General features: G+C 39.5%; 3 protein-coding genes across 3 annotated transcripts in view; 2 read left to right on the top strand and 1 right to left on the bottom strand.

The window, feature by feature from the left end:
• Positions 1–27,966, top strand: part of LOC110061010 (polycystin family receptor for egg jelly-like) — a 353,714-nt gene that overhangs the window by 266,721 nt on the left and 59,027 nt on the right. The window lies entirely within an intron of this gene.
• On the bottom strand, positions 93–26,829 carry LOC110061014 (polycystin-1-like protein 2). Its single transcript, XM_089291405.1, has 19 exons — positions 26,501–26,829; positions 24,430–24,568; positions 18,358–18,677; positions 17,581–17,719; positions 16,187–16,840; positions 15,453–15,575; positions 14,614–14,736; positions 13,369–13,500; positions 11,821–12,529; positions 10,844–11,417; positions 9,710–9,925; positions 8,935–9,063; positions 8,545–8,739; positions 8,107–8,328; positions 6,900–7,601; positions 5,907–6,143; positions 4,336–5,649; positions 3,399–3,567; positions 93–2,585 (listed from the first exon to the last, which is right to left on the bottom strand). Exons 1-19 carry the CDS (start codon positions 26,807–26,809, stop codon positions 1,102–1,104), a joined length of 7,890 nt encoding a protein of 2,629 aa, XP_089147531.1. The 5' UTR covers positions 26,810–26,829; the 3' UTR covers positions 93–1,101.
• LOC149110363 (uncharacterized) lies at positions 20,999–22,453 on the top strand. Its single transcript, XM_089291406.1, has 2 exons — positions 20,999–22,308; positions 22,394–22,453. The coding sequence occupies exons 1-2, from the start codon at positions 21,037–21,039 to the stop codon at positions 22,451–22,453; spliced, it is 1,332 nt and encodes a 443-aa protein (XP_089147532.1). The 5' UTR covers positions 20,999–21,036.

Below are 27,966 nucleotides of genomic sequence, written 5' to 3'. Positions count from 1 at the left end.
AATAAAGCTTGGTAATCAATTGAGATACAAAACGTGCAGCAGTAAATGTTTTAGCTGCAAATGTGAATCTCCTGGCTACAAACAAGGAGTAATTGTTTTTTTTTTTGTTTTTATACCTACGGAGACCACGAGGAGCCTTGCGATTGCGAATAATTTTATGATATTGACCTCAAACACATGCCAAGCTCTATCGTTAAGCTACGAACTGCACAAAAACATCTTTGACATAGACATCGCAAAACGCATAAACATCGTTTGCGGATGAAAATGAACTCAGGCCTCGAGTACCTAAGAGCGATCGAATTGTAATCTTTTAATACCAAAAACTCAACAAATAAACCGGTAACAATAGCAGACAAACTGCATATTTTCAGTTCTTTGTGATTTCAACTTTTTCGACTAATATTTTTGTAGCATATGCTTTCAACCCTTGAACCTTAATATCAAAATGTAAATAATTTTTTTTCCAGACTTCTACATTTCTTACAGAAAGAGTAAGGAAACTGTGTTTAGCGACAGTTTTTTTTACATGCTTTACTATCAAGGCTTATTCTTCTGTTCCGCAAGTTACCCTCGATCGCTATAGGCTCCTTCTTTCGAACGTAAGATCGTCTAGTCTAATTAGGAAGCAAAAAAATAACCGATATTGTTTAAACAATTTCTTTCTACTGTAGCGCCATTGTTCCTCTCGGAAATATAAATTGACAACAATGTAAATACGATGTACTACCCTGCTGGGTTGTTCGAAAACAGTAACCCCGGATAAAACGTTAACTGAAGTATCAATATTTCCGATATAAAACTGTTCTTCACTTCTTACGTTTTGTGTTGTGTGAGATTACTCAAGCTCAAAACTGAAGGACAAACAGTAGAAACAGAAAACTTCACCGAGAAAGTACAAAACTGAAGTCAAAATTCTTCCTAATCCTGGGTTTGCTTAAGCTTTGAACAACCCGATCACATGTAAGGAGGAGAACGCGGGGCTCTCTTGACAATTTTCCTATTGCTTTCTTATCCTTGAATATAGTTGTTATCTTTCAACTTGTTATGTTTTCTTGCTTGTCCTGCCGGCTTTTCTTCCTACTTCGATTTTTTTTTGTTTTACCCAAAATAAGGGGGGAGTCCGGGTCCCCCGGGCCCCTCCCCTAGAATCAGGTAGAAGAGATCGAAAATTTCATCTTCCTCCTTAAAATGGTCAGTCACTGCGTTTTCCGTTCGCCGAGTCAGGGCGGATAGTCTTTTCTCCACTTTCTCCAATCTCTGCTCGGTGCACTGGATGATACTTTCAGAATTCAAACAGAATGGCTCTGCGTCAGAATTGCACATGTTAGTAAAAGTCACGTCGTCACAAAATAGCTTGAATTCAGGTTTCCTTTTACCTTCCTGAAACATTTCCATGAAACGTTCACCAATGAATCTGACCATTTCAAGCTGGTCGGCACTTTCTTCAACGTTTGTCTTGGCGTCAGTGTACGACTCATTTAGGACTGAAACCAGCATATTCATAAGGATGACAGTCATGCATAACATGAATAGCAGAGCAAACGTTGGGCCAATAAAGGGCTTGTCATTACGGAGGTCATCGAGTGGGACAGCAGTTCCCAGAAGAAACTGAAACTGCGAGATGACTGCTTGCAGGTAGCTTGAGTAGTTAATGACCGTACCACCAAAAAATGTCATCCCTGATATGACAAAAGCATTGAAGACGATGAGAAAAACACCCAGATATGACAATTGGTAGCCTACAGACTGCCGGAAAGATGAAAACAAGAAAATCACATAAGGATTGAAACGGATGAGATTCAAAAGCTTCAGTGTCACGATGAAAACGGCAACAGCGATTGAGGCATTTTCCCAGTTGGCCCAATCTAGTGCTGAGTGAAAATGCATAATTTCAAAAGGATTAGATTGGATTGCTTTGATGCTCTGTAATATACTTTTAGATCTAATCATATAGAATGAAACGGAGGCGACAGAAGAGACAATCATTAAGAAGTCAATCATATTCCAGACAGACTTGAAAAATCCAAGACGCTCCCGATATAGGTGGATCAGGATCATAATGAAGTAATATAGCACCATGGCCATGAACAAAAACTGGCAAATGAGATAGAACATCAGAGCTCCTGACTCTGTATTGTACAACTCGAGTGTTTCAACCCTCCTTGAAGTGTAGGCAGCGCCAGTAGCGATCATCTCGAAGAAGTAAGCAGCGATGCTGATCAAGTTTGTGTTAATGTTAAAAATTGCGAACTCTAGAATAACCGCGCGAGTCTGCCGATCAACCCATCCTTGTTCAAGTGTCTCACTTAAGACGCCGAGGGCAGTGTTTTCGTCATACCCAAGGACAGCAGGATAGCCACCTCCTTCATATGTATTGTATGCGGCTTTTGTTGGATCATTGGCCAGGTCTTTGGCTGTTTGGTAACGCCAAGGCTTTGGGCACATTCGCAGAGCCTTTGGCCATGATGTATTGTAGAGGAGAGGTTTCCATCCTGGAAGACTCAGCAATGTGGTGTCCTCTCCCTCGGGTGAATAATCGTAATAGCAGACTGAGATGATTTCTGAGAGTAATCCACACGGACCTTAAAAATAAGAAATAAACATTGCAGATTGGATCACAACAGAATCACAATAAAGAGTGTCTTTTTGAAACGACCCGAAGACTAACTGTTCTAACGCAAGAATAGAAAATTCTGAAGTGGACTGAATCAAATGATAGCTGTTCTCTAAAGAGATCTGCAGTCAAGAAAAAGCACAAATTTAGCTTTTTTAAAGATCTTTAAACTACTTGAAGACTAACTGTTCTTGCAGTTGTGCACACGACTTTGGCAGTTGTGAGGATAAAGCCTGAACGACGTTCTGGCTTGAGTTATCTTTAAACATTGAATACAAAACTGCAATAATCATTCATGTCTTTCAGTCTTTCTGAGAATTTTTTTATTTATATTTTTCATCTTTCCAATTGCACTAACTGCATGTTCTATTGGAAAAACAGGAAATTCTGAATTGGACTGAACTAGATAATAGCTATCCTCTAGAGAAACGTGCGGTCAAGAAAAGGCACGAATACCTTCATCAAGCAGTATGTGGTTGTTCACGTTGTTATTAATGAACCGAAGACATTTGACCCAAGTAACTCATCCGAACAGAGTAAAAACTTGTTGTCCAGCATTCAATTTCCTTCAGCTCCTTTTCAGATTAAGCACTCTGTATTCAGAAGAGCCGACAAGGTATGGGCTCCGCCTGAGACTCATGATTCTGTTTCATGCCTTTTCTTAAACACGGGCAGGCAGGAAAGGTTTGTCCAATTTAGTCTGGTCATAAACAAAATTCCAGCGATGTAATTTAATTTTTTGGTGTTCATTTTTGGCAATAAAACGTTTATTACTACTTACTTTTTTTTACTCTCAGCTGTCGCATCCAAGGCATGCCGATCAATATTGACATCTTGTTTGCGATGTATACATCATTGTTTTCTTCAAAGCCATTGTACCACGCTTGACTGTAAATATTTGGAAGGAACTCTTGCCTTAACCAACGCGAAAATCTCTGGGAGTCGGTTACCTAAAATGTGAAAAAAGGTTGAGTTTAAATGTTGGTTGCAAGGGACCAATTGCTCCTCCTTTGCGAAGCTAATCTACTCTTCTTGCCTTGATGAGTTAAGCGTCGACAAAAAAATACTTTATAGTTACTTTTTTTTGGCACTACCAATTTTCGCAATTTAGAACGAATCGCGAAATTAAAGACCCAGACGCTTAATTAAAGAAAATGTTTTTGGACATTTACTCTCTTTTCATCAAAAAGCGAAATTTAAGTCCCGCAAAAGTATGCCCGTTCCATATTTTGCGAAATTAAGTTACCGCGAAAATAAGTAAAAATGTAACTTCAGGACGCCTTTGGAACCCAAGGTTGCCGTTAAGTTCAAGTATAAACTAAGGGATGATTTTTAAAATCAGGAGCTTTGAGATAACGAAACAAATTTGTCATTCGTCTCAGATAGAGCACTGATTTTTAACAAACCGAAGAATTGCTTAAGGTGTTATTAAGCATTAGCGCAGAGACCTTTGTGTAAACCTCCTCCCACCAGGTTGGGCTGCAAAGTAGTCGCCGGAAATTGCCCCACCTACATTGCACAGTATATCCACCTATTTGGCGACCTCTGCACACTTTTATTACTTTTGGAAGGCCTACATTAATACTTTTTTGGCTCGGTGTCTTTTCAACAAAGGAAGTTATTCATTTGATAGTATTTATCCTGCTAGCCACCCAGTGCGAGATGGAAGACTTCCTTTACTATATTCCTTTTCATAGCTATCCATACTTCAGTCTTACCAGATCAAACTTTGTAAAGGCATTTCTCGTTGCACTTGTCATTAGAAAACGGTTTTTATTCTTGTTGCCATAGCAAACAATAGCCAGGAGAAACACAAATATTAGATGAAGAACAATGTCCTTCACAATGTCTGTCAACTGAGCTTCTTTTTTGCTTCGGATACGCATCTTTTCCAACAGACTTTGCTTAAAGCGCTGTTTAGGATCATCACCAAGAAAATCGATATCATCGTCATATGAATCATAATCTTCACCCTCTCCAGAATCTCCTTCTTTGTTGCTGTTTTTTCGGCTCAAGAGCAAAGAAATTACAATGACGGCCAGCATTACCTTTGTTGGTTGTACAACAAAAATATCTTGTCCATTGGAAATCAAAATTGAAGCAAGCCATTGTTCGGCAACTTCTTTACCCCACATTAAGCTGTAAAATAAGGTGAAAGTTGCAGCTGTAAGAGTTGTGACGAAACATAGAAACCAACCGATGTACACACAGAAATGAGGCAACATGCAACCTGTTTCACTTATTTCATCCACGAGTCGCTGGGCCCGGTCAATGTCTTTATACTTGTCTGCCTTTTTCCTTCTTGGTCTACTGGACTTAAACAGGAGGACAATCAGGATGTTAACAGGTGCAACTATCAGTCCACTTTGAACTCCCACGACAATCTGTTTCCAAGAAAACTTAAATGGACCAACTTGTATAGCTCCGTCGGATTCTCCACCAATGTTATAAAACATAGCGTTAGCAATCATGGCGCTGAATAGCACTGAGAGACAACACGAGGCTCTTTGTACGCGGGTGAAAGTGCTGCTACATGCTTTACCAAACACTGAGACCCATAGATGACCGTCTGCAATCTTTCGTCCAAAGCGCGAACGTACATGAGCTGAAAAGGACGCAACACTTTGGTTGTCCACGGTAACTTCTACTTGTCCATCGTCCTTTTCTAACGCAAGCCACCTATTTATCGGGAACACCCATCGTTCCTCTGTCTGCCTGTCTTGAATTACGGCTGTCTCCACAAACCAAGAGGGGTCATCTCCGGAATTGTCGTGTTCCAAAGTTATTTCATTTAAAGTACCCAATGATTCGTCAGTGATGAGGACAAAGCCATTAATACTTCCTCGAGCAAATATTTCATCTGACTCTTCTTTACTTCGCAGCGGAATTAGCTTGTGCTCATTAACTTCGCCTTTAACGCTAAGACATACGTTGGCTGTTGTTCCTGAATGTTTCCAAACACCAGTGCTAATAACCATGTCGTAAAAATAGTTTCCTTCATCAAAGATGGTTACATGCTTAGGAGAAGACGTCTGCAATAAATGTAGAAGTTATTTCACACGAGCTATTAGAGATGGTAGCGTTGGCATGTTTTTGCAGTATTTTCTTTTCTTAGAAAAGGACATCTGTCATGTAACGGTAATTGGAAATGATTTAATATACATGACTTCCACTTATGTATTGTTAGCGCAAGGGCCCATTTAGAGAATTTCTTTCAAAGGTAAAAAGGGCTATCAAAACATCTAGAATATCTATATCAATATACGCATTCCTTTAGAGGTGACTGTACCTTGCTTTCGTCCTTCTTGTCGGCCCTCCTTGCGAATATTAAGATAACGAAGTAGAGAAGAAAAGCAGATGCTATTGTGACAAGTACTGAAATATTGCCAGTTTCTCCAAGGCGCGTAAACTCAGTGAAAACCTTGTCAAAATCAATGGGATTTGGTGCTTGAATGAAGTTTCCACCAAAGGAAGTCAAATGGTTGCAAAGGCATTTAAGATGAGTGGTGTTTGAACTGGCGTCAACCTAAAAGAGAAGCATGCATAATCAGTAAGAACAAAGGGGAACATTGATTGTAATTTGGGCTAGTTTTTCTCCTTTAATCACTTCCAGAACCCTGGTCTAAGGCATGCAAGTATGGAAAAAATTGTATTCCAACGAGTTGTATGCTCAAACTCCAAAACCGAGGGAACAATCACAACACGTAATCCGTAACTTACAATCAATGGCGAACCACAATGGAAATAAAGCTTGCCTGGCGATAAAGCTGGTCTTAAATTCATGTACTCCAGAAAAGAAAAAAAAAAAAAACATCTAAGCGATGGAAATCTGCAAAACTACAAACAAAGTTCAACCTTAGGCACAAGCTTATCCCGGAGGTTGACTAAAATTTAAAATCACGGAAAATTGCTTGTAAGCAAAAACGTACAGTTGCAATATTTTAATCTTCTTTCCTATGCTAAAAATCAAAAAACCCATAATTGTCCAGTCTGAGGACAAAACACTGGAGTTTTACTGAAAATGGAAGTAAATACTACTAGGCGCTAATGTTATGAACGATATTAGTGGTGTATTGATAAGAGAAAATTCAAGTTTAATATACTGAATTACTAATCTTTAGGAATGACAAATACCATTGAACATGAATTCTGTTAAATTACAAATATTAAAAAAATCATGTTATTCAATATAAATATCAAAACTCTGAATGCAGATAGAGATCCAGCTCCTGAATTTGCTCATTTTCAAGCAGAAATTAGAACTGACTTAATTATAATTTACCTTGCAACCATCGGAAGTCCACTTCTCTTTTTCTTCAGACCAATACAGACAACTTGATTGGGTAATACTGAAGGTGTAGTTGACATCGGTTAATGGATCATACTGGGGAATAACTGTTTTAGTAACTCCTTTTGGTGGGGGATCCTTGACGCCGACACATGACCGTCTTTCACGACCATGACCAAGACATGCCGATCTCCGTCTTCTGGAATGTTCGTTGACTAGAATCAACAGACCAACATAAAGACGACTTGGTTCAGAAGGTACCACTGTTAATGAGCCCCCTTCTAGAGGGCAGAATGTTTCGTTTTGTTTGTCATCTGTTTGATTTTTACATGTTGACGTAACAGTGAAGTTGTGATCAAAGTCCTCGATTGTAGGTCTTGCTCCAAATTTCAAAAACAATTGAATAGCAATTCCTTGTTTTTGCGCTTTGATTTTGATAGAAACGGGTACATCTGCTAGCTCTGCGTAATAACTACGGAATGACATTTTGTTTGGCTTTAGGAAATAATGTTCCGTTCCGTTGCTGTTGTTTGTCGGTGGACCCGAAATCGGAATAACTATCTCAATGTAATTATCAAGGTTTGACACATTAATCTTTTCCCCATTGCCACTTTGAAGAGCAAGACTGGTTACACTTGATTTGATCTTTTTGCTGCTGTTGTCCCAGGTGAAAGGATTGAAATCAACAGCTTGCATCTGCAAGGCAAGTCCAAGATTGGGGTTTATTAAGATAGCATAGCAATTATTAATTAAATAGACTGGCTAAATATTACGAAGTGAACTCCCCGATCAAGTTTCAGGCATAAGCTGGAGCCGAATAAACTTGGAATGTTGAATGATAGAACTTCGAGGGGAAACGAAAATTTGTTCGAGAGAGTGGGACCGAAAAACAACGCCTTTTAGGGCCGTGTTAAGCGTCCATCAAGCCCCAGCTTCATTCACGCGGTTTCACTGGGTCCAGCTTTTGTTCGCTGACCATGCGTGTCCGCAAAAAGACGTTTGTTTTGCTGTCCAGCAAAGAGATTATTGCCCAAGCAGAGTAGATAGGGTGCCAAAATATGACTTGCTCATTGCTGAGTGACATTAAACAGGAGGTTGGAAGCAACAATCAAGGAAGAGAACAATAGATGGGATGATTCGGCCCTGGCGAAATGAACGAAAACGACTGGACAAAAGCATAGAAAACAGTCACTATCCATACCTGTGCGTTAATATCTCCATCGCCAATGTCCCCAAGATTGGCAGGTAGCTTAAATTTTGTGGGCCCTTCTTCCATAGCGAGTCCCTTCACATCGTCGACGGCGACCTTCTTCAAAGTTGTTGCCAAGTTGTTTGTACGAATTACTAAGGCTTCGGACGGAACCAAGCGGCCAAATAACGCATCGCTCATGTTACTCAATTTCCCCAAAGCCTTTTTCACGAACTGCAATAAAAAAGAAAAACACTCTCGGCAGTTTTGTTTTTTTGTTTTTCGGCAATTACTACAATAGAGATTGCCTAAAGCTTTTAGTCCTTTTTTCACAATCTGTATTCTAAACGTGCAAATGAACAAACCAGATTTCCGTATTATGGCATTCACTAGTGTACAGTTGGGTAAGTACCGTTAGTGCTGTCCAAACGATAACTTAAATCCTTATACCTGTGAGGAAGGTTGGTTGTCATCTGAGACTCCGTTCGCTTGATCTGCACCTGCTGCTGACTGAAGAACATTAGTGAGACATCCTGTAATGCTCTTAGATGTTTGCTCTATCACAGGAGAAAATGGCTCCTCCAAGTCGTTGAGGTTATCAACTAGCATATTTGAAACCTTCTCTGTCATTTGCATTATAAATACCTAAGAGGTAAAATGTATATTATAGAATATCTAATAATTTTTCAGATATGGTCTTTCTAAAGGAAGTATAAGTACACGTTGAAATTGGGAGGGGTGTAGCATTTGTTTTTAATCTCAAAATACGCTGTCTACCATGATAGATAAAGATAGATAGCGAACTCAGTTTTCTTAAGAAAGATGGAGTATATTACTTACTAGACTATTACTCCCTCCCGTCCCTTTCTCGCCGCCCATCGCCACGTTAACCACTGACATCACCAAGCGGGACATTTCAAGACTCTCTGGCGTTATAACTGTAAACTTCATAATTATTGTTTCAGAAATCTAGCAAAGAGAGAAAAGGATAATACTTATGTGTATTATTTGAAAACAACTGATAGGAAAGATGGCCCAGACTGAGCACCGAGAAAGATTAAGTTTGTTGTCTGGAAATTGACTTCAGTTTTCGAGTGAGAATATTGATCGTTATCCACTCAAATAGTCATGTACTGGGAAGCCATGCTACATTGTACAACCCTTGATTTAGCTGTGACATTTTCCGCTGATCGCTAAAAAATTGACGTACAAATGTAATAATGATCAACTACGGCATGTAATAAACCGTACTTGCATTCGTTGTAAAATGATTTTTATTTCAAATTGGAATTGACTTTTCGAGTCAGAATATTGAAATATTGATCGTTATCCACTCAAATAGTTATGTACAAGGGAGACATGCTACATTGTACAACCCTTGATTTAGCTGTGAAATTGTCCACTGATCGCTAATCACTGACGTACAAATTTAATAATGATCAACTGCGGCATGTAATGATACGCACTTGCAATCGTTGTAAATTTTTTTTTTTTAACGAGAGCCAAATAAAAACAAGATCGTATGATCGACGTTTGTTTCTCTAAATCAAGGTGAACGAAAAAATGTCTCACTTGATGTGGAGAACAATAATCGTTTACACGACGGTGGACGTACCAACATTTTTACACCTGGGTCCAATGTTTTTTCACAATCGTTTTTCTCGTTGGCAGACTTGAGGACAGACAAAGCAAGCTGGGCAGCCTGAGAGAGTTCCCCTTTATTAAGAAATCCATCCAGTGGATTGCCTTCCCCAAGTACAAAGCTTTTTAACTTGTTTGCGACTTCATCTGACGACGATAGACAGGGATCAAGATCAGCAGCTGGTTTAACCTGCAGTTGAACAGACAAGATGTTATATGCATATTCTACAAGTCTTTGACAAAATCCCCTTTTGTCTCGGACATTTTGTTGACATTTTGGACGTTTTGTCGAAAAGTAGAGAATACTTTCTCTTCAGCCCTTGGCTATTTCATTAACAAGTCATTTGATGCTTTATAACGGGAAAATGAACCTTTCTCTGGCATGCCTGCTTTTGATTTTTCATTCATTAAAGATACGTGTGCTTTTTTATAGGCTTGATTTTTACACCTTATTCTTCCTGGGATATAATGATAGTTTTTGAAGTGTCAGTTAGCCATTGTACCGTAATGTTACTTTGCGCATCCGTTACAAAGGTGACTCGTGAAGTTCTTCACTTATTTTATATCCGATGAAATTTTACCGGACAATAAAACATGAGAAATGACATCACTTAACTAAAAAAGACATTCAAGTAGACCCGTGCTCTAGAAAGGCGCTCTCAACGAGTGATAGCTGCTGGGACGTGGATGAATGCGTGAAAAGCTAAACAGATTAATGCGTGAAGAATATTTGATAGCTTAGTATAGCATATTTATCCGGAAAAAATGGTTTCCGTCTTAATATATCTGATTGAAGACAGCATGCCAACAAATTCGTCTGATGCAGCTTTATGATATAGAGACAAAAAAAATGAAAATATCAAATTGAATGAAGAAGCTGCCTCATTAATGTGGATTTCTTATCCGCTTTTTAATTGGTAAACTTTTAAAGTGAGAACTGAAAAGTAAAAATAAAGACAAGATTGATATCGATGACAAGCCGCGACTGCAAACAAAAAAGGACTTTTAGAATCACGACGAGAAAGTAAATCTCCGGTTGTTTACTCTTGCACCCTTTAATGTATTGTGGAGAAAAATAGCATCAATGCGTCTTCTTTAATTTGGTTACCTTAATAAACAGATTTACTACAACCGCAACGCCGACGGCATTCTTGACGACGACGTTAATTTGTAACTTGTAATCATCTTCTGGAGCTCCTGCCGGTAACACTGTCGAAACAGACTTGGGAGAGCTTCCGTAAGATATTGGTTCCTCTCCAAGCTGAAATTCATAAGTAAGTGCGTTTGTATCTTGCCAATCAAAACACTCAAAAGTAAACTCTGTCTCGAGAACCACTCCTTCAGTTACTGACGGTGTGCAATACCCGCTGTGCGGCGCCCCAGCTGTCTCGAAATCAAGCACGGCGAAACCCTCTGTTCCGTCTGGAGATGTTACGAATAACGTTAAACTGTACTTGGATTTGGATTGCAATGAATTCTTTTTGATAATCATATTGGTCGCATTCACTGCAGTTGAGGTCATGTTAGGTGGAATAGGTATGCCTTCCCACTTGCTCGAATTATCATCCAATCTTTTTAATCGCCATTCGTACACTGAACCATTGCATGGAGAATTAACACACTCTGACGTCACTCGGAGCTTGTTCGAAGCGGCTACCACTGCACCACAGTCAACAAAGCATCTGAAATCAGAACGAAAGACATAAAATTGAAAGGAAAGTAGCTTCTTGGAGTTTTTGGGTTTTCATCCCAGAAGCCATTACCACGAAGCGAAAGACTAACAGTGAATGTGTGGAAAGAAATAATGGAATATGCTGGTGTGGTTAATGCGTTCTACTCATGTCCCATGTTACGTCTTCTTCATTTTACTTACTGAGTCTAAATATACTTTCTCTCTCCCTACTACAACAGAGTCTGATTTTGACATACATTGCCAATATCAGCAGTATGTTGGACACTTTTCACAGGTGAGTAGACTGATTGGACCATCTCGCCACAAGTTCACTTGTGGGAGAAATAACGCATCTTTTTTCGAGAAATTTTGGAGTCAATTTTCTTTAACAGAGTTGTAATGGTAGTGGTTACCTCAATGCCACCTGGGGTACTTCTCCAGCAGTTACCTCAAAAGACATTTCTGCAAAGGAGCTTCTCTCATCTTTGGACACAGTCAGTCTCAGAACATAGTTTTGCCGTACTGCAAGCTGACGAGGGTCGATAGTAATGGAAGTGGAAATGGCGTTTACGTGTCCAACAAAAGAACCGAAACAATCATTACTCAAAGAAGCATTGTCCTCCGAATGAAAGCAGGACCAAGCGAAATTTAATCCTGAGTAATTTCCAGGGCCAATATCTCCATCGTAACTCAATGAGCCATCCACGGTTACATTATCGACGGATCCCAGGCGCACGCTACTGCCACCGTCAATAATGGCTTTTACCGGCGCTGAAATGACCTCAATAAACCCAAAGTCAAAGGCAGTAAGAGTTTGTGGGAACTCCGAATCACCAATTTTGTAAGAAGCAGTAAATTTGACTTGATAGATACCAGCGGGTATAGATCTCCTGTTTATGGTCCATTCAGTTGTTCCCTGACTTACTAAAGCTCCCTCCGCTGTCTCCGAGTTATCGAGTTCTGTTTCACTAGTGATACGCCATTCCAAGGTGTTTGCCAATACATTGGCATCGCTCTGCAAACCTTGGATTATCGCTTCTTGAACACTTTTCACCGACCGCTCGACAAGAGTGGCGTGATTCTTGTCCTTGGAAATGTTCCGGATGGTTACTGAGAAGTCTCCTGTCAATTAAAAGAAAAAACCATTGACGGATCTAAGGGAAAAAGGGTCGAGATCATCAAGAGCACTCCATTCTGGAATTTTTTTTTTAAACAACTTCACGCTTAATCAACTTAAATAATGGCAAAAAAGGGTAACATGCATGAAAGATATTCAACCAGGGAAAAAGTGAAACGTAAACTTTCCGTTCATTCTGTTTATACTTTCTCGGAATATTACAAATAATACAACAGACGAAAAAGACAGTGACGTCCACAACTGACGCCAAGTCATTCACTTTTTAAGTATATATCACAAACAATGAGAAGGGTTGAAACGATTTATGTAACTCGCGGGATGAAACTCAGACATCTCTTTCTTCTCAGAAAATAAAAGTTAATTACGTTAGTAAACGGCTATTGTAAATCCTCTCTTCCTGTGAGTAACAATTAGTCATAAAACAGTTTGAATATATAATTCTATACGAAAAATGACTCCTTGGAAACAAACAAAAAACTAAAGAAGCTGAAGTGGACTAATATGTGAATTACAGTTACATTCTGACTTAAAACACATTTTAAACTACAACACATCCATATTGGTATACCAGTGTGCGTGTACCACCGTCTTTTTAAATAAAGATCGATTACTTACTTACTCGCTAATGTAAATGTCAACGTAAAAAATGTGAATCTTATTTATAGTGCTCATGCACTTAACTATACAAGCACTAAGCTTAGCTAGTTTACAGGCCTGCCACTGAAACAAAGGAAACACATATTTCAAATAAACGTAAGATAGTTAAAAATCCCAACTGGCAGGAGGCAGACTAGTTGGCTATTTACAAAGCTTACTTACTTACCCACGGGATCACAATTTAATATCCCATCACCAGTGTAACTATCCCGACACTCACAGGTAAAGGAACCGTCATTGTTGTAACAGTTAGCCACTCCATGGCAGTTGTGAGTTGCTGTTCCACATTCATCGATATCTGTCAGACAATGTATACGTATAAATGTAATTTATACAATTTTGCAGGCAAGGCAGAATAATCGTCATCCTTTTTTTTTTTTTTTTTTTTTTTTTTGCGTGAACCTCTCAGAAAACAAAAGGTCGCTTCAAAAAGGGCTCAAATCCTCATGTCTGTGGCTTGATATTGGTAGATTTCAATTCCCTTTTGTTTCTTAAGGTTCGTTGATCGCCGTCGTGATTTATAACTAACCGCGGAGTAAAACCTCATCCAGTGTTCGCATGTTATTAAAAAGTGTAGACAACGTCGCGCCTCAAAAATTCTTGCAATTTTGCTGACGTGGTGACATATGGCACAATATGTGTATATATAGGATATCTTTATGCTGTGAATATGTAAATAAAATGTACCATAAATGGGATCATAATTAATCGAATATTGTCATGCATGCTTCTTTCAATAGTTGACAGAAAAATTTAGCGGAAAGTTGCGGTACACGCAACGGATGACACTGTTTCTAAGGAAGCCATATTAACCACTAAGAACGATAAATCTCGATTCATGCAGTTTTCATATTTTTTAAACTACTAGTTCGTTATAATAAAGTGTATTATCGTTTGTCTCACGATGTAGTCACTTGAGATGTAGATCGCGACGTTTCGACTGCTTACTGCTAGTCTTCTTCGGGCGATAAGGTCGACTAGTTCGTTGCCTGTTTTATGGAAAAAAATGTTCTTTTTTCTGTGATTACCCGTTGGGAAAATCTTTACTTTAGGCCCATTTTAGGGTGAGAGTTTCATCGTGGAACTACTTCAGCAACATTCAGACATCGTTCTAGAAAAGCGTCGAGTGCTTTCTTAGCTTTAATTATTTGTGGGTCAGTAGTGCTATTAAACGGATATATTTTCTTGCTATTGAATGATAAATCACAGCATGTGGCACATTAATAAGAGACTGCTAGCATTGCGAACATTTTGTTGCAACATTATAATTTATTTCTACACCGCTGCTTACTAAATACGCTTCGTTGTGGTTACCTTAGGTAAGCCTTAACTTCCATAAAAGATTACAAGAAAACGACCATTGTTGTAAAAATGTATAGATGATGGAAGATTATAGAATGATAAATCGTACCAAAACAATCTACGCCATCTCCTGAATATCCTCGAAGACAAGTACAGTCGAATGAGCCTATAGTGTTGATGCACTGTGCATTTTCGTGGCAGTTGTGCGTCTGATGTTGACATTCGTCTGCGTCTGCGGAGAAATAAAATTTTGTGGTAAAATATTTTAACAAGTCGAGTATTTTAATAGTCGATTGTTAACTCTTGTATTAACGTATCAATCTCGCGCACTTTAATGACTTCACTTAAAATGTTTCCCCCTTTTTTTGCAATTATACATGCAATTATACTCGTCCGATTTCGAATAACTTGCCGGATTACTCCTTGAATTGTACTCCACTCCGTCTAATTAACAATTAGATTATGAGCTCGAGATTTCTATAAGGTGATATAGTTGATGAGACCGAAGGCCGAATCAACTATCGCCGAGAGCGAATAATCTAATTGTTTCAGTAGAATTATAACTTAAATTAACGCAAATAAAGGTTCCCAAATATTTTTCGACGTATTATTGAACTTTACGCTTTAACAAAATCGCACGTATTGAATTGCCCTTGGTAAATTTGCAGTTGTTTACGCGCGCGCACCGGTTTTTCAATAATTTCAAGTGTTTAAAGTCAAGCATCCGTTTATGTCCTTCTTTGAGTCTTCTCAGGAATTTAATTATCCATTTACATCCAAAATTTCTTCCAAAACTTCGGATAAACGATAAAAACGTCGCATTTTGTGGACGACCGACAGCTACTGCATTCTAATGGCTGATGGTATACGAGTAGCTGAGCCAATTAGATTGCAGCATTTGCATTAGTATACTTGTAGAATTCTACTAACTACAATTAGTTGTCATACCCCAACAGTTTACACCGTTTCCTGAATACCCTTGGACACAAGTACAGTTGAATGAACCAAAAGTATTGTTACACTGGGCGTTGACGTCGCAATTGTGTTTCTGTTCTTGACATTCGTCTATGTCTGCGAAAAATAATTATCACTACGTTATTTAGCGACCATCCTTTGATATCACGCGGGATCACGACAGAAGCATGGCCGACGAGGCCCTAGGACTGCATAATGGACTTGATTAATTATCTGGTTATCCAACAGACTATCAACGAAACTTGTTTTTACGGAGAGTACTGTCGTAATGTAAGACGTTTTCCATATCTACGGGCGCCCATGTATTATTCTCTATGCCAGGCCAAGAGGAATCGTGTCAAACTGTGTACATCTGAAGACATCGCATTATTTGTAAACGACATATAATTGGGATTTTCTGGCCATATAAGGTATCGGAACGATGTGCTGATTAATAATTTCAGACTTTTAATTTCCACGCCCTGTGAAATACGTTGACTTTCATTATCTTTATTCTTATTACTCGACTAAGGGAGCAGACGATAATGTTGAAACAAATGCGTTTATTTGCATAAGAAGACCATACTTATTCGCCTAGAATTACGTGACTATATATATTCTCTACAAAACAACGAAGTCTCTAGAACTCCTATTTCTCCTGCAACTCTTAATTCCCCCCGGAATAAGTCTTGAAGCTATTCTAGCTGGATAGTTGATCGAGCTAAAACCAAGATGGCACAAATACTTACCTAGACCCGATTCTTCATTTATTTGCTTCGCGGTCAGCGCGGCGTCAAAGAATTGCATTGCAGCAATTCTTCCCGTGAAATACCGCTCTTTGAATGCACCTATTCTAACGTCGTCTTGAGTAGCAAGAGTTATTCCAGCTCCGATACTGCGCTGCACAATTCTTGTACCATTTACCCAAATGCTTGCAATACCAGTATCGTGATCATAGGAAGTGCCAACATAGTGCCATTGGTTACGTGCCAGGGAATTATCGGTATATAAAGCTGGTATGTCCGAGTAATGTCTGTCCGCATAACCAGCCTTAAGTTTTCCCGAATTGGACATCCAAAAATGAACTGTCCACTGCTGATCATTTATTCCATAACTGAAGATTGATCCTCTACCTATAATCTTAGGATACAACCAACATAACACTGTGATGGAGTGTTGTACATCCAATCCCCCATCGTTTGGAAAGTCAATGTAGCTGTTCGCGTGTCCATCGAACTCGTAAGAGCCATCTTCGTTACCATTTGGGCCAGTTGCTAGCGTCACCCCAACAGGGGTACCCTGGGGTCGTTCGTCGTTGATTTCTCGTGTTAAAAACCATTTGTTAAGAGGGTAGAGAGCCTTAGGATCTAGAACACTGATGGCTACAAGATTAAACAGGAAAGAAAAATGTTCCAATGAAGACCTTTACCATAAATTTCCGTTCCTTATAAAGCTGTTAGGCCCAGTTCAGACGCCGAACTTTTCATGAGCCGAACCTAATTCGAATTTGGACCGACCTGAACGTTCGTCTTTTGATTCAGACGTCGAACGTAATTCGCCGAACTTCATTTAGTATGCACCAAAACACATCTAAGTGTCAGCGGTTTTGAGGCAAAGTGTAAGCTGCTTGTAAAATAAGCTATAATAATTTATGCATTAGGTTCGACACGTGAGAAGTCCGACGTCTGAATCAAAGTCCGAAGTCGAGATTCCCGGAAGAGCTTGTCGGGAAGAACGGCTGAACCGTTCCAAATTCAAATAGCCGTTCTTAACTGATTCAGACGCCGAACTTTTCATGTACTTAACTCAACGTATTGGTCTTGGCTCATGAAAAGGTCGGCGTCTCAACTGGGCCTCACTGGTAGAGGAAATGATTGTATGTATTTTTTTCGGTTGTCATACCTCGGATTATCATTCATTTCTTGTTTCCTTTGGTTGTTTTTTTTTTCAGTCAGTCAGTCAATCAATCAAAAAAAACCAAAAAAACCAAAAAACAAAAAAAAACAAAAAAAATAAAAAACGAAAACAAAAACAAAAAAACCCAGAGAAACTTGCCTTTTATATGCAGCAAGTTTGAGAGAAATTGTCGACATAAAAACGAATACAAACTTTGCCACAATACCTATACAGCCATAGAGCTCTACCCTCATTGATATATGGTCGTGCCAGGCTATTGGTAGAAAACGAATGTAGCGTGAAATGATCGGCGGGTTTAAATCGTTCTTAACAATACTGGCCTTGTCTGTGTTTCCAGCAAACTCCTAAATAATCAACATTACAAATTGTTAGGAATCAGGTTAGCCATTGAGAATTTCGTCAATGAAAATTCTCACTACCTAGAGATAGAACTAGAGATGGATATTAATTTTATATGGACATGTTAGACAACCGAAAGTATCTTTTCTCAGCTGACCATGTCCCAAAGGGAGGAGAATTTTCGTTCTATTTCCGAAGACCGGATATCCTTTTGTCATATTTTCACATTAAGTTTTTTACTTAAGTAGTTTAGTTTTTGTCTAGCACTTTTATCGTGAGCCCCCGGCTCGGAAGAATAGGTAACCACTCCCTGTGTCACGAAATTAAATAGATTAATACTTTTACTATTACTATTTCTATTACTATTACCATTTACCATTACCAGTACGGTTACGATTACTATTACTATAACTATTACTAGTACTATTTCTATTGCTGTTGCTGTTGCTGTTGCTGTTACTGTTACTGTTTCTGTTACTGTTACTGTTACTGTTACTGTTACTGCTACTGTTACTGTTACTATTGCTATTACAATTACTATTACCATTAGTTTTACTATTACTATTACACACACAATAATATTTAATTCTTGTAAATGAGCGCTGTGAGATTTACTCACTTTTTATCATGCAGCGCATTTTACCTTATCTGCGCTTTGTTCTTTTCCCGTGTAGTTCTGGAAATTCACTCCGTCGTCACCGTACTGTAACTTGTACTTGGTAACCCATTGATTTTGGCTATGTCTTCCTTGTGTTGCTACACGTGTCACTTTAGTGTAAATACTTCCAAGGTCCACCTGGAGCCACTGATTGGCATCTATTAATCTTGCCGACCAACAACCAGCACCCTCTTTAAATCCCAGTCTGCCATGGAATGGGGCATGGTCTGCATCGAATTGCGAAGAGGCACTAATATGTCCATGAGAGATTGCATTGTTGCTCATGCCAAGTGCTTGTTGACATTCTAGCAGACAAACCACATCCATAGATATCCATAGATATACATGTGAAATTGTGGCACAGAACAGTTATTCCGGCCCATTTTTTCGTCTTTAAGGTAATACCCGTAGTAATGTCGTACCTAATAGTGGTAATAGGTGGATACTTTTTGCTTTGAGTATGCGAGTACAAATCGGTCGTTGACTAATCAGGATGACTTGGTGATTAGTGGACTATTCTAGAATCAAAATAATAATAATAATAATACTAATAATAATAAATGCAAAAAGTGACAGCCAGCAAACCGGCCTACTCAATATTGTAAAGACATTCAGCAATGATATCAAGATGGAATTCGGGCTGGACAAATGCGCTAAAGCCACATTCAAAAGAGGAAAGCTGACAGAAACTTCCGATTTACAACTTGACATTGACACCTGTATCAAGGAACTAGACCAAGAGAAAACATATAAATACCTTGGCGTGGATGAAGGTGATGGTATACAGCATGCCAAGATGAAAGAAAGAGTGAGGAAGGAATACTACCGCAGAGTAAGGATGGTCCTAAAAACGGAGCTCAATGCTGCCAATAGATTTGAGGCAATCAACACCTTAGCTATCCCAGTGGTGACCTACAGTTTTAACATAATCGACTGGAAGATGAGTGAAATCAAGAGGTTAGACACAAAAACAAGAAAACTACTCACCCTATCAAAAATGCATCACACAAAAGCAGATGTAGACAGACTCTACCTCCCAAGAAAATGCTGGTGGTAGGGGTCTTATCCAATTAGAAGACTCCTACAAAACAACCACGATAGGGCTCGATACATACCTAAAGAACAGTGATGATGCCCTAATCGAACTAGTGCAAGAACATGATGGCAGAAAGAAATTGTACTCTATACAAAGGCAAGCAGAACAATTCAAACAAGAACTAGACCTAACAATACCAGATAAACAAGCAGAAGAAACAACCACCAAATATGCAAAGAGAACCAAACAAATGGCACGAAATAAGACCCAAGAAAAATTAACAAAGCAGTGGGAGAACAAAGCCCTACATGGAAGATACCAAAAGAGAATAAAGGAGGCAGATGTTGACCACCACAAAACCAACCAGTGGCTCAAAAGCAGTGGACTGAAGGCAGAAACGGAAGGATTCATAATCGCAGCCCAAAACCAAAGCCTAGCTACCAGATCATACCACGCCAGCATTATCAAAGACGGTACTAGCCCCCTATGCAGGATGTGTAACAAATACGACGAAACAATTGACCATATCGTGTCTGGGTGTCTTGAACTTGCGAAAACAGAATATACCCACAGACACGATAAAGCAGCCGCGTATATACATTGGAAAGTCTGTCACAACTATAATATAAAGACATCAGAAAAGTGGTATGACCATGAGCCGCAAACAGTTACAGAAAACGAGGATGTCACGATACTATGGGACATGCCAATACACACAGACAGGAAAATAACAGCCAACAGACTCGATATAGTGATTAAAGACCACAAAACGAAAACCTGTAAATTTATTGACATGGCAGTACCATCAGACAGAAACACATCCGTGAAAGTCACTGAAAAACTATCCAAATATAAGGACTTGGAAATCGAAACAAGCCGAATGTGGGGCATGAGAATGGAAACGATACCAGTTATCATTGGAGCACTTGGAGCTATCAAAAAGGGACTAGAAACTTATCTTGGAAGAATTCCTGGCCAATTAAGCATCAGTGAACTACAAAAGATAACCTTGCTAGGTACAGCACACATTTTGAGGAGGGTGCTATCAAGCTAAAAACTGGCTATCCCCTAGTTCCCCAGGACCATGGTTTGGTCTCGGCCCTAAGGACTCTAAGCAAACATTACGTGAGGACGATAATAATAATAATAATAATATTATTATCTGAGAGCCATTGAGGTGGGCATTCCTGTTGGACTGATCCAGAGATGTGCATTGCTGGGGTCGGCAAGAATTCTTAGAAAGGTGCTGGAGATGTAGAAAGAAGAGAAAAAGCAAACAAGGGGTGTTTCTTGGCTTCCCTAGGCAGCTTGTTGTTGCCCGGAGCCAATGACGAAACCAGCTTCAATATCATCAATAGCTGTGCGAATCTTTAATAATAATAATAATAATAATAATAATAATAATAATAATAATAATAATAAAGGCATAAGAATAATAAGAATAATAAAGGCACAGTAGCAGGAAATTACCGCCCCATAACCTGTTTACCTGTAATGTGGAAGTTGCTAACAGGGATAATATCTGACAAGCTCTACGAATTCCTGGATACCGGAGCGTACTACTGGATGAGCAGAAAGGTTGTAGGAAAGGCTCCCAAGGAACCAATGACCAGCTCTTTATTGATAAAATGGTCCTACGAGAGGCCAAATCAAGAAAGAAGAATCTTGCAATGGGCTGGATTGATTATAAGAAGGCTTACGATATGATACCGCATTCCTGGATTCTTGAATGTCTAGAACTATTTGGTGCAGCTCAAAATGTTAAGACCTTACTGGAAAATTCCATGAATGGCTGGCAAACGGAACTTACATCAAACGGAGAAAGTCTTGGAAGTGTCTCCATCAAAAGGGGCATCTTCCAGGGTGATTCCCTATCCCCCCTCCTTTTTGTGGTCTCCATGATTCCGCTGTCCCTAGTTCTCAGAAAGTGCGAAGCGGGATACACATATGCCAACAAGACAAAGGTCAATCACCTTCTCTTTATGGATGATCTAAAGCTTTACGCCAGAAGTGAGTGCCAACTGGACTCACTGATACAATCAGTGAGAATATTCAGCAATGACATCGGTATGAAATTTGGCACTGAGAAGTGTGCTGTCTTGGTCATAAAACGTGGCAAACTGGCACAGACAGAAGGCATAACACTACCAGATGACACTATAATAAGAGCAATGGAAGAAAACGAAGGGTACAAGTATCTAGGAGTGCTTGAGGCCAGCGACATGCTTCATGACCAAATGAAGGACAAAATCAGGAAAGAATACTTACGACGCGTTAAAAAAGTTGCCCGCTCGAAGTTGAACGGTGGAAACTTGATACAAGCCGTAAACACCTGGGCAGTGTCACTCGTTAGATATGCAGGAGGAATACTTGAATGGAGGAAACAAGAACTTCGGGACCTAGATCGCAGAACAAGAAAATTGCTAACCATGAATGGAGGGTTCCATCCACGGGACTGCGTGGCACGACTTTATGTGCCAAGGAAGGACGGAGGGAGAGGTTTTATATCCGTAGAGGATTGTGTCAATCAAGCAAAGGTATCGCTGGAATGTTATGTCCAAACAAGCGAGGAAGAACTGTTAAAAGCCGTCAGGAGGGATGGGGATGCGAATAGAGAAACAGCTGCCAACTTTAAAGCGAGGAGAAGAACTGAAAATATTCAAGACTGGAAAGAAAAGCCGTTATATGGACAGTTTGCAAGACAGGGTGAAGAACAAAGAAGTGAGGAAACATGGACCTGGTTAAAAGAAGGAAAGCTCAAGAGAGAAACAGAAGCTCTTATCATTGCTGCACAAGATCAAGCAATACGAACAAACTATATTAAAACGATGGTTGACAAGTCACAGAATGACCCGAAATGTGGAATCTGTAAGCAGAGTAACGAGACCATTAGCCATATTGTAAGTTCGTGCTCGAAACTGGCACAAAAAGAATACAAAAGGAGACATGATAACGTGGCTAGAGCAATCCATTGGGACCTGTCAGGAAAATGTGGGTTTGAACGAAAGGAGAGATGGTATGACCATGTTCCAGACAGTTGCTTGAAAATGAGGATTACAAACTTCTATGGGACTTCAGTGTGCGAACAGACCATGGAATAGGGGCTAGGAGACCGGATTTGGTGATCATTGACAAGAGAGACAAGAGCTGTCAGATTATAGATGTGGCAATTCCAGAGGATAATGGGGTGAGAGAGAAGGAAGATGAAAAAGTTGAAAAGTATCAAGATCTAGCAAGAGAAGTTCGAAAAATGTGGGGTGTGAGGACAAAGGTTATTCCAGTGGTAGTGGGAGCATTGGGATCATTACCACTGAGATTGAAGGACAATCTGAGAGCCATTGAGGTGGGCATTCCTGTTGGACTGATCCAGAGATGTGCATTGTTGGGGTCGGCAAGAATTCTTAGAAAGGTGCTGGGGATGTAGAAAGAAGAGAAAAAGTAAACAAGGGGTGTTTCTTGGCTTCCCTAGGCAACTTGTTGTTGCCCGGAGCCAATGACGAAACCAGCTTCAATATCATCAATAGCTGTGCGAATCTTTAATAATAATAATAATAATAATAATAATAATAATATCTTTTTAAGTGTCAAATGTATTTAGCACTATTAAACACTGTAAATAAATAAACAAATATTTCAAATATAACATAAAGTGTTAAGAATCCCAACTGGTTGGAGGCTGACCAGCTGGCTATTTACTCAACGTGGTCGAGGAGTTGAACTCGGGGCTACCGAGAACAAATCCAGATAGCGGTAGGGTGGAGGATTTGAACCAGGGACTTCCAGATTTCAAATCCAGCGGCCTAAATCACTCGGCCACGCCGCCTCCAAATAAGACGTTGCTTCTGTTAATTATTGTGTAGTAATGATGGCTGGAAAGCGAGCTTAAGGTTACTCCAAACCTTCGCGGGGCTACCTTTTCCAAAGTTTCTTTTTTCCAACCAAATTAAAGTTCATTATTCAAGGCAACATTTTCCAAAAAAATGAAAATAAGATATTAAAACGCGCGCGAGTTATTGGGAAAAAGAGGTTTTTTAATTAAACTTAATATACCGTCAAGGCGTCATAATCCCCAAAAGGCATGAACTTCTCAGCGACCTTTTCGCGGCAAACGGCTTAATCCAGAGATCCTATATCAAATACTTTCAATTTGAGATTTCATGTCCGTCAAGAGTGCCTTTTTGTAATCACACTTCGACAATTGCTCCTCAGTTTCTTTTTGTTTTGTTGCACATCGCTTTTCTCCGTTTTGCCCTTTATTGTTGACCACCGGCCCAAAACGTATGCGCCTAAAACGTGACTGTAACACTATCGCTTTACCGCGAAGATCAACTTTCCTTACTGTGAACGTTAGGGGTTCTGTTATTTCATTGGCTGGCGGCATTTTGAGTTGACACATCCCTCTGAGAAGGCGTGACTTGTTGATAAATCTTTAGAAGGCGAAAACTTGCACTCGTTTTTGGAGAGAATCCCTCCTCTTTAAATGAATTAATCGGGTATGAAATTTCCTTGAAATTTGGCCAGAACATTCACTGGTAGATACGGAACAAAAACGTGTCGGCGAATTCTGTTATTTCAAATACTTTTCTCGTGGCGGTCTCTAACGCAACACGTTACGCGAATTTTTCGATAGTGGAACTTGATAGATCTATAAAAAGATAACCAATAGAAATGAAAGAAAATGCTGACACGCTTTGAGAGATTGATGCTTTCTGATTAACACTGCACAGTTACTTTGCATCAACGATCGCATTTGATACCCGATTAATTCGCAGAAATTTCAGTCGGTCGTTTTGGCGTTAACGGCTTCTGCCGCCTTAGGAAAGCAGTCGGCAAAAAAGAATATAATTTATCGAATTGTACATTTCATAACCTTTCTATTGATATATAGTTTGTCGGGGGTTTCTTGAAAACAGCGCGCGTACGAATTCTTTTCTGGAGGACACCCGCGAAGGTTTGAAGTAACCTTAACAAGAAACGTACTTTAAACATAAACTCTGCATAAACATGTCTAAATACTGTACCTCTGCAACCATAGAGCTCCACCCTCATCGAAATCCAATTATGCCAAGCTACTGGTTGAAAGCGTATGTAACGTGCGGTCATGGTTTGGTTTAGGTCATGATAAACAACAGTGTCCTGGTCTGTGTTCCCAGCGAATTCCTAAGCCAGTGAGATAACAGTTTTTGTTATAGAGATCATGAAACTCCTGCCGCGGATAATTTCAATTATGTTAAGGACGGTGCACACTAAATACAAACTAGGTCTTTTCGCCGGATTAGGACCACATGGAAAAAGTAGATCTTAGCAAGGGCTGTCGCACCACATGGAAAAGTAGATCTTAGCAAGGGCTGTCGGAATCCAAAAGGAAAACTGGGATTAGCCACGCACTTTTCCGAATAGTCTTGAATATGGAATAAAAATGCTGATGTAAGCATTTTTTTGAAAAAGAAGGAAAAAAAATTCTCCTCCTAGATTTTCTTAGAATTCGCCTTTACATACAGAAGAGCAAAAACATTTATAAAGATCTTTAACTGCATGGTAAATTAATGGTAACATAAAACCACTTTTGCTGTCTTTTTAATAACAAAATCTTCGAAACAGCTCTTTTAGCGTCCCTGAAAGCTCTCCTCTAGTTTAGCCAAGATACAGTCTAAATAGCTTTTCCTCACAACTGGAGACTAATCACGTAATGAATAGGCTTGCCACTTCCATTTCATAACATAACCTGTGGGGGTAACCACACGTTTTAAAAGTCAAATGAAATGTCTTCATCTTTTTGAAAAAACTTCTACGGTGGTGCCCGTTTTTTTCTGTCGCCTTCCCAGTAAGGAAAACATTTGCTTCTCTTGCACTTTTTTTGAACGCGCACTACGCCGTCTGGAGGTACATGTTTAAAAGGGCATTAAAGGGCATTAAATTTACCCTTTTCAGCCGTCCGGTAAGCCTTTCTTTTGGTTTTATGCTTTATTCTACACTGCTGATCCTGATCAAAACCAAGATCCAGCTTCACTCCGCTGCTGTTTGTACAAATTGTCCTTGCATTACAGTTTTACTGTCCGTCCGTTTTATCGTATGATGCAAGGGAAGCAACACGTGCAGGAGAGCTCATGTTACAGCTTATTTAAGCTAATTACTTCTGATTCTTGTTCATAATCTCATTTTTTTGCCTTGCACTTATTTTGCAGTTTTAATCGTTTCCTGGATATCGGAGCTGTTTAATGCAGTTTTTTAATCTTCCTAGAGAAGTCAGTAGAATATCTGGAAAATGTTATTTTATGTATACACTCCTTTTGTAAAGATAAAAGAAAGACGCGACTATATTGCTGCTCCTGAGAGAGTAGCTCGAGTGCGTGATGCCTAAAAAATAGCCACACTTGCTAAAAGACGTCTAATATGATCATACCTTGCAAAAGAATAGCTCTAAAGCTTTTTTGTATAAAATGGTAATTACTTTCACAATTATAAAAGTTTTGTGTGTCATACTGAATTTGCCTGCAAGAGATTCTCCGTGTTTGTCCTTGCGAGGCCTGTGAGAACATGGGCAGCGATGGCTTATGGCTCATAGACATTTTGGAGAGGTGTTTTTCTACTGTACTGAGTATTGGTTGCTATGGTTGTGCAGCATATAGCTATGATAAACAATGGTAATAGGACTGAGTGGAGTCCAATTCGGTCTGTAATCATACGAGTGATTAACAAAATCGGACGACCGCGAAGCGTATGATTAAAGACTGAATTGGACGACGCGAAGCCCTGTCACCAATTAATCAAAACTATGACAAAATTCGAACAAACTATCGATTGAGCGCTGAACGATTAAACGTCGTTATGAATGCTGAAAAACACAACAGTTTACTCAACAAAGTGCAGCGCAACAGCGCGCGGAAAATGACGTATACTATCCAATTACAAACATGACGCGTGCACTGTCCAATTAATGCTAAAATCGGGCTGCTGATAGCCAATCACGTTCGAGAATTTTGCTATAGTTTTGATTAGGACCGTTAATGCCCACCGTTGCAATTAGTGGGCAGTTACAAATGTGGCCGTTACTGGAGGATCAAGAGTAATCAACTTCGGAGTGGATTTCACCTTGTCGTCGGTTTCTCCTGGTTCTCTGTAGCACGTGAAGTTCACGCCATCGTTACTGAACTTTAGCTTGTACTTGGTTACCCAGTCCTCTTTTCCATTTCTTCCTTGTGTTGCCACACGTGTTGTTTTACTGTGCAGACCGCCAAAGTCGATCTGAAGCCATTGACTGAGATCATTTGTGGCAACCACCCAGCCACCTGCCTTGGACAGTGTTCTATGAAAATGAAGCCTTCCCTGGTGGGCGGCTTCATTAGCATCCCATTGCGAAGAAGCAGTAATTTGTTCGTCAGAGATTGTACGGTCTTCCATGCCAAGAGCATTTAAGCACTCTAGATATTTTTTGGAATAGACGAAAAAAGGCTATCTTTCCATTTATGTATAAAATTGTAATGCCGGGTTGGGGAGGGGGAAGGTGACAAATTAGTTTTTATTAAATTTGGAATGATTTTTGTTTAGGTTATGCGCCTAACCGATAGTTAAAAAGTACTTCAATTTTTTAAGTGTCAATGGTAAAACATTTTTGTTATTGTGACGTTTTCTAAAAATAAACTATTTCTGGAACTTAGTATGGCGTTCAAGTTTTTTTTTTCTTTTTTTTTTACAAGGCGTAGTCCTCAAATCCCATTTATGGTTTTACCTTCTTTGCAAGTGTCTCCAAAGAATCGTTCAGTACATTGACAAATGTAGCTGTCCTTTCCTTTGACTGTACAGTTTCCTCCATTTCGGCATGGATTTTTGGCACATGGAACCGCTAAACAAGACATAAGAAGCTCTGCATTAAGACCCATATTCGTTTGCAAATATTTAAAGCTCTATCTTTTCAGGGAATAATGGAAGTTGTATTCGTCAAAATAGATATCCAGTCCAAGACAACAAATAAGACTACCAATGATTCCCTGCAGGCGCGTGGCCATTGACAGTTACTTGTGAATAACAAATTTGCGAATTGCACCGGTCATATAGTTCAGGCTAAGAGGCTCGTCAAATACCTTTTTGCCATGGCAAACTGTTGAGTATAACGTTTAAAGTCCCGTTCGCATCAGAAAAAAAAAGGATGACAGTAATCTGATCTCAAAGCATAAAGGTCCCTGATGTCCCTTGGACGGAAGGTAACGTTGCCTCCGAATAGCCACAAGTCTGTTATAAATTAGAGACGCCCTTTTTAAACATGCATTACCTCCTTTGACTTAATAGGGAGTTCAAGCAAACATGACGCGGCGACGAGGACAACATCGATTGAAAAAGGAATTTATGTTTATCCTGGCGATACCCTTGAGTCATTCAGTTTGTCTATTAATGTGAGAGCTATCTTAAAACTGAATTTGAGCACGGCCACTGTTCTGCTCATTAGACCTTTTGTTATTGACGTTCCCGTTGCCTTTTCCGTTTTGGTTTGTTTTAACTCCTTAATATCTGTCAGAGTTCAGCGAGGTTGTGAGGATTTTTTCTGATCTAACAAAGCACTT

Source organism: Orbicella faveolata, unplaced genomic scaffold, assembly GCF_042242905.1.
Source record: "Orbicella faveolata isolate gen_17 unplaced genomic scaffold, um_ofav_v1 contig_24, whole genome shotgun sequence".
Lineage (NCBI taxonomy): Eukaryota > Metazoa > Cnidaria > Anthozoa > Scleractinia > Merulinidae > Orbicella > Orbicella faveolata.
The sequence above is the reverse complement of the archived record's forward strand: the minus strand, read 5'-3'. Positions and strand labels throughout refer to the sequence as shown.